General features: G+C 30.4%; 1 protein-coding gene across 1 annotated transcript in view; it reads left to right on the forward strand.

Annotated features, from left to right (window-relative positions):
• The window catches only part of PCDH10 (protocadherin 10), a 207,619-nt gene extending 203,525 nt beyond the window's left edge, over positions 1 to 4,094 (forward strand). Inside the window, exon 6 of the mRNA XM_074276316.1 lies at positions 2,257 to 4,094. Coding sequence (XP_074132417.1) covers positions 2,257 to 2,261 — 5 coding nt within the window. The 3' untranslated portion in view covers positions 2,262 to 4,094. The remainder of the gene's footprint in view (positions 1 to 2,256) is intronic.
• Positions 4,095 to 8,121: the final 4,027 nt, after the last annotated feature.

An 8,121-nucleotide genomic window follows, 5' to 3' on the forward strand; every position in this document is an offset into this window, starting at 1 on the left:
ATATTCAAAAATAATTTTAAATTGGCTATTTGGGATTAGCAAAATACTTTCCCAAAATAATTAATGTTTTTTTTTTTTTTTAATAATTAGTTTTGCCCAGAATTTTTAATCCAATTCACCAAATATTTAACAAATAGCATGGAATAGTAGATATTCTGGTTATGAAATGTAAAATTCTGAATTATTTCTAATAGCTTTTTAGCAGAGTCTTTGGGGTTCTCTAAGTATACCATCATGTCATCTGCGAAAAGTGATAATTTGATTTCCTCACTTCCTACTCTAATTCCTTGAATCTCTTTCTCGGCTCTTATTGCCGAGGCTAGAGTTTTCTAGTACTATATTGAAAAGTAATGGTGATAGTGGGCAACCTTGTTTCACTCCTGATCTTATAGGGAAAGGTTCTAGTTTATCGCCATTACATATGATGTTTACTGAAGGTTTTAAATATATGCTCCTTATTATTTTAAGGAATAGTCCATTTATTCCTATACTCTCAAGCGTTTTTAGTAGGAATGGATGTTGGATTTTATCAAATGCTTTTTCTGCATCTATTGAGATGATCATACGGTTTTTATTAATTTGATTATTAATATGGTCAATTATACTAATAGTTTTCCTAATATTAAACCAGCCCTGCATTCCTGGTATAAATCCCACTTGGTCATAGTGTATTATCCTGGGGATGATTTTCTGAAGTCTATTTGCTAATATCTTATTTAAGATTTTAGCATCAATATTCATTAAGGAAATTGGTCTATAGTTTTCTTTCTCAGTTTTCGATCTACATAACAAGTGGTTATGAAATGTACAAGATCCTGGGCAAGTCACTTAACTTCTTATTGTCTCCAGTAGACTATTGAACATTGTAATTGAAGAACAGGTACTTTTTCTGAATTGGTAGAGGGAGTTAGTTTAATGAGAAAACCAGACAGCAAAGAAACTATAGATGTTGTTTAAAATAAAGTCATAGATAGGGTATGTATGACAGTTAGTTTAGAACTTTGAGAAATATCTAACTTGTTGAATGAGAAAGTCAAGATTTAAAAAAAAAATTTGTATATGTTATTTCACTTTTGTCACTGCATCTGTGGCACCTTATATAGTGTCTTCTATATATTAATCACTTAATGAATACTTATAAATTATTTTACTATAATAAGATCACATTTATAGGAATAAATACAAAATCTAAATTCAAATTAAAAAAAGTCAACATTGGGAAGTAAAATAGCCCTCTCTCTCTCTCTCCCTCTCTCTCTCTCTCTCTCTCTCTCTCTCTCTCTCTCTCTTTCTCTTTATATATATGTATGTATATATATATATATATATATATACATACATATATATATATATATATATGTGTGTGTGTGTGTGTGTGTGTGTGTGTGTGTGTGTGTGTGTGTGTGTGTGTGTGTGTAAAGACCTGGGAAACTGTGAAATCCAATGCTAGAACAATACAATTAAGTACTATGGTATAGTAAATAAAAAAAAAAGTATATACAATTATAGGCCATGTTGACTAACATATACAACTTTACATGTAATAATTTTGCTTCAGTTCAAGCATCCAACTTTCCTATAATAGAAAGAACTGAAATTTACTTGGGTTAGGTGATTTCCCACAGAGTCACATTGTTAGTATATGTCAGAGATAAAATCTGAATCCCTTTCTTTTTGATTCCAAGATCAGATATCTATTCTCTATACTATGCTGCCATTCTTCTTGTATTACTAGAAATACTTGATGTACATTTACAAAGAATTTTTGGCTCCAAGAAAGAGCTATGTTCCCCACTTTAATAAGTGGAAGGGATTCAAAGGATGTGATAACAAATAGTATGACAAAAAATCATTCCAGTCAAAATATCCTATTTTTAAAAATCTAAAGAATGTAGATGATTCATTTGAGAAAAAAATCTGTTTCTTTTACTAAAAATAATGTCTCTGGTATCATTAAAGAATTTTTTGCTGTTTAGGAATGGGATATAGCACTTTCTGATTAAATTTTGAGACAAAAAGTAAAAAAGAAGTATGCCCTTGGGTCTTTCATATAAAGTGTCTATTTTGTGAGGAAATAAGGAATGAAAACTGATTTAATGGCTACTCTGTTGATCTCCTTGCTGCCTTGAATGGTCACCACCAGTCTATCTTAATTACAGGTTTATGTTTGAAATGTCAGCTCCTAGAGCAATACAAATTAGAGTTTGACAAATGGAATCATGGACTGATTTCTAGAAAGTTTTTCGTGTCTTTCAGAATAAGAGACCTTGGGAAGAAATCTTTTAGACTCTGAAAGCAAGACAAGGTTATTGAAGGAGAAAGAGAAGTGGAAAGAAAACCAGAATCACTGCCTCTCTTCAGGTTTGCTATTGAATACTTTCTTTCAATACAAGCAGGATACAGCTGAAAACAAATTCAGGGTGAGAGGGAGCCTTAGAAGAACATTTAAATCTTAAAAAGTGAACAAAGAAAAGAAATGGGATTTCATTACAGACCATCTGCTCAAGTTAACTCAATTATCTGAACACATGAAGAAGAGGAGGACAGCAAGACAGCAATGGAATATAACAATGCAGCATTAACAGAAGTGAATGAATTAAATGGTTTAATGCTATAATAATAAATGATTTGATGGATTAATGAATAACACATCAAGAGACTTGTTTAAAATAAACCTGCCCATTAGGGAAACAACATGCTTTGGAAATACTAGATTTCAGATAGAAATAATACTCCCTGGGGCAGAGAAGGAGGTTTTATTTGATGTAGCTTGTAGCTCATCTGAGAGTTCCTGTAGATATTTAGCCATGTTTCTGTCAGCATGACTTACTGGATGAAGGCTAGTCTTGATTTCAGGAAACCAAAGGACAAATAAAGACTAGGAAGGCAGTATTCTTGACTTCCAGTGACATGAGTGTGATGTTGGACAAATAATTTAACTGTTGTGACCTGAAGTTGTTCAATATCATGTGAAAATAATATGATTATATTGCATACTGCTATTTTGAGGGGAAAATGAAATAATGTATGTAAAGTGATCATACTTTTATTTTATTTACATGTTATATGTCTGCAAAAGAACATAAACTTTTTGAGGGCAGAGACTCATTTTCATTTTCTCTTTATGTCCTCTGTGCATAGTATAATTGTCTTCCATATAATAGATACTTGGTTATTCCAAATGATCATCTAAAGTGCAGATTCTAATTGAAACTTTGATTGATTTGGATTTTGGGGGTGAAAATAAAAAGTAAAAAAAATGATCAAAAACTAGATTGTCTTTCTTTAGAGAAAAAGGACAATGTATTATTGAAGACATTAATGATCTTTGGATGTAATATATCACTGCCACTGTTTTCAATGGTAAATTATTTTATTAGTTTATGGGTTATGTGATATAAGAATGTGAAAGGAGAAAATAACATATCAGGTTCTTGCTACATGATTATATTTCCCTGCAGTTTTTGAAACACTAGGGACTTCATTGTTCCTTCAGCTCCTGTCATATACAATTGATGTTATTGGTATCTTCCAATTGTCCCTAGCACTACTATAATCAGTGACAACCTTAAAACAATATCCTATGTTAGGGAGAAAATTGTTATATCTGTCATATTCCAAATGACAAATTTCACTTTCCCAGTTCATAAATAACCAGGATGAAAATAGTTTTATATTACTTTTAATCTTATTTGTAGATAGTGTTTGACATCAAACAATGTTTCATTGTCCTTTCTGTGGAATCCTCCTTTTAATTTTAATGCTTCTGTGTCTTTACATTTAAGAAACTCATTCTTGAATACAGAATTATTTTCTAATGTTAATAGGGTAGTGAAAAGTTCTTGTAGCCAAATTTCATAGCTGAGGAGATTTGGAGGCCTGAGTATAGTAAATATCAGTTCATGATTTTTAAAAATCCATTTGAAAGATTCTGAAAAGATGGGAGGTTTATATATACACTTATGGGGAATAGCTATATTTGGACTTGCTCAAAGATATTTTATGTCATTCATATGACTAAATCTTCCATCAAAACACATCACAATTCCAATTTTTAATTAGGAGGCAGACTTTGAGAGTTTTTGTAGACAATTTATTGTTCTTTGTCAAAGTCTTTTTATATTTATCTACGTTATCTCCATGATAAAGTCTGTCATTGGACCCATACTCAAGCATTTCTGGGTAAATAGTACTTGGTAGAACTTATATTTGGATAGTATGTTCTTTAATATATCCAAGCTCACACTCAGAACAGGATTTTATTGGAAGATATTTTATGGGAAATGAAAGTTTACCATATTAGGAAATTATATACTTAAGGAAATATATTTAAAACAAGATACAATGGGACTTAATGAAACCAAGGAAGACTTGGTTTTGAGGCTACCACTACCAGTAATTGGTTTTATGAACCTGCAAAACTCTTGAAACATCTCAATGCTTCAGGGAGTTCTCTAAGAATATAGGGTACAGAACAATAGCCAACCTGCATTCCTTAAGTAATTTCCTCATTTGGAATTCCATGTAATGACAAAATCACATATTGTGTTTTTATCCCTCTCCTATTTTAAACATATTTCTCATAGATGTTTATGCATTTTGACAAAAAAACTACATAAGTGGAAATATTTCTATAGTTTCATGTCTTATTCAATGCTGGTTTACATAAGATTTTATTTAAATCTATCATGTAATCTTGAGATGTGGTAGAAGTTCCCTTTTGAATGAATGTTGCCATTGTCTTTGTGTCTTGGCTAAATTTTCCATTTTCCTACAAGATTTTGAGTATTACTGATATGGCATGGAATATTTGACCAAATGTATCATTTTGAATTTCAAATTTTATTTATTTTTAATTAATTTTTCATTCAGTTATTTGTGCTGTAGTTATAGGTGAGTCATTCAACGATTCGGCTATGTCACCTCCTAGATGTATTGAATGATAATAAAAAGGGACATATTGCTATTTAAATTTATAAATGGTTTATCAGCATTCAAACCAAATATGCACTTTAAGTATTCTGCCTTTAGAATTGTATACCATACTATGCTGACTAGAAAATGCAGGGGCTTATATAAAGTTATAAATATATGAAGAATAATCCATATGAACTTTATGTCATGTTAGTATTTGTCTTCAAGGAAATATAACTCTTAAATAATAATGGAGAAAATATTGCTCCTTACAAGTATTTTGAACATCATTAAGGTAGAATTTATTTAACAGAGCCTATGTGAATTAAAATATTATGTGATATCCATTATATTTTGCTCTATAGCAATTATTCAGGAAAACACAACAGTAATTTATATAATGTGCAAAATTTCTGGTTGGGAAACCTTTAAAAAAATCAAAGATTTTGGGATAATGTGGGAAGAAAATATTGATTGCTATCTAAAGATTAATAATTTCTATTGATATTACGGGATCAACAGAACATTTTACATGATATAGAAGATTATTAACAGGATCAGCTTCAGTGAAGTCATAAAGAATTGACCAGGGAAGAATAGACTCTATTTATTTCATAAGCATCTTTTGTCAAAGATGCCTTCCTAAAGGGGCACTGGTTTATAGGCACCTGGTGGTAAAGATCCCATTCTAAATTTTATATTATGTATGAATTAGCATTAGAAAGGATGTTTTATTGCAGATCATCTAAAAATTCTCAAACTTTTCGACTTTGGGGAATTCCTTGTAATATAAAAACCATGACTTTCTTTACCTACTTACAACATAGGATTTGTAGAATTAGTATATGTTGATGGAAAAATATTTGAAACTATGAATTTGTTATGAATTTTGCATGAATTTGTCTTTTATTAATCAGAACACACAAAAATGGTAATGTATATGTGGGTGAGAAACATTTATCTACTCAATCCAATATATGTTAATACTAATTGATTTTACTGGTACAAATTTAATATTTTGTTGGATAGTATAGTAATAAAAAAGATCAATGTGATAATGCCTCATCAAAAAATAAGGCATAGAAATAACTTTGATTAAAAAATATTAAATCAAGAAAGCATGTATAATAATAAAACACATTTGTATCCAGAATGATCTATCTTTTCTTTGCTTGTAGTTTTTTGTTTTTTTAATTTTTAGTTCTCTGCTGGGCACTTTTTACTTTATTCTTTTTTCCCCTTTCTTCCTTCCAATTTTCCCCAAGCATGCTATAATTAAACATATATGTATGTACATATATATATATGTATATATATATACATATGTATATATATATACACACTATATATCCACAGATATCCACACACATATGTGTATATACATGTATACATATAAACACATTATTTCTTGATTCCTATCTCTGCTAACTCTACTTTATCTTTATTTTTACCCATTAACTTGCCTTTAGTTTCATATCTACCCTAAGAATCCTTGTGTTATTCTCTCCATCCACTCTTTCCCTCTCTCTGTATCCCTTTCTCATTTATCTACACATCCTTCTATATGCCACCTTATCTTATTCCCTCTCCTTATTGTTACTGTATGAATTTTGGAGGATGTTCTACCTTTTCTAGCATACACACACACACACACACACACACACACACACATACATATAATGTATGTATGTATATATAAATATATATATGTATATGTATACATATATAGGCATAAATGTATATATGTGTATATTATATATGTATATATGTGTTTATAGGTATGCATATATATGCATATGTATTATTCCCCTCTTTAGCCCATTGCTGATGTAAATAGAATTTCAAAAATACTAGTTCTCTTCCCCTATCTAATTCCTCTGAGTCAGTTCTTGCTCTTATATCTCATTTTGATAGCCTATGTTTTTAGCTTTTCCTACAGGGTTTTGTTTTATATAATCACATCATACCCAGATCTACCCCAATCTTTCTTTGGACTTTTTTTTAGATAATTGCTAATAACAATCTTAAATATATAGTTGATATTTTCACACTAAAAACTTAAACAGTTTGTTTTTCTTGAATCCTTTGAAATAACTTTTTGACTTTGGCTCTTCAATGTTAAATTTTCTATTAAGTACAGGTTTGTTTGACACAAAATTCTAGAAACTCTGAAATGCCCCATTTTGCTGGACATGATATTTTCAGTCAAAACGCAGTTTCTTTTGATTGTCTATATAATATTTCAGTATTTTCGGTCTCTTGTGAGACTCTATTTGTAACTGTAACATATTTGAATTATATTTTTTAATTTTTTTAATTTTTTTTTTATTTTTTGTAAAATATTCTTTGATCTGGAGGCTTCAAACTTTATCAATGATGTTCCTTATAGGATATCCTTGAGGTTGTTATTAGTGAATTTCTTTCTATTTTTACTTTCTCTTCTTGTTTTAATTTCATTACAATTTCCTTTGATTGTTTCTTATATTATTGCACCTAAGTTCCTTTTTCAGTCACAGTTTTCCAGGTAGTCCAATTATTTTTATTTTTCATCATATGTTCTCCAGGTTTGTTGTTTTTCTTATGAAATGTCTCACATTCTCTTCAATTTTTTTTTACATTTTATTTTATTATTTCTTGGTTTTAAAATAACTTCACAGGCTTCCCTTTGCCCAATTTTAATCTTGAGTCATTTTCTTGACTTTCTTTCAGTAATCTTCTTGGTTTTTCTTGGATTTTTTTAGTTTTTTCCTCAACATCTCTTACTTGATTTTTAAAGTCTCTTAAGTTTTCCTATAAATTATTTTTTGGTGGCAAGCAATCTTTGGGGTAGGAGAGGCTTTTCTTTTACTTTTGTATCCTCTGAATGTGAACCCTGATCTTCCTTATTCTCACAGTAATTTTTTATGGTTGAATTCTTTCTCCTTTGCATGCTCTTTTTTTAAAATGTAATCACCTATAGTCCTAGGATAGGGGGATGACTCCTCTGAGCTCGTTTTTCTTCAGTTCTCCTGGGAAACCAAGAATTTCACTATACCTACCCCACTGCTTCTGCACTCAATAAGCATGTGCCCAGGGACTAGTCTCTCTTAGCACCCTATGGCTTATACTCCTAATCAACTAATTCCCTCAGGACTCAAGACCCCCAAATCCCCATGCTGTCTTGGAATTAAAAGTTTCTGTGATTTCTCCTGAGGTGACCTTTGCATC

The sequence above is a fragment of the Sminthopsis crassicaudata genome, chromosome 6 (genome assembly GCF_048593235.1).
Source record: "Sminthopsis crassicaudata isolate SCR6 chromosome 6, ASM4859323v1, whole genome shotgun sequence".
NCBI classification, from domain to species: domain Eukaryota; kingdom Metazoa; phylum Chordata; class Mammalia; order Dasyuromorphia; family Dasyuridae; genus Sminthopsis; species Sminthopsis crassicaudata.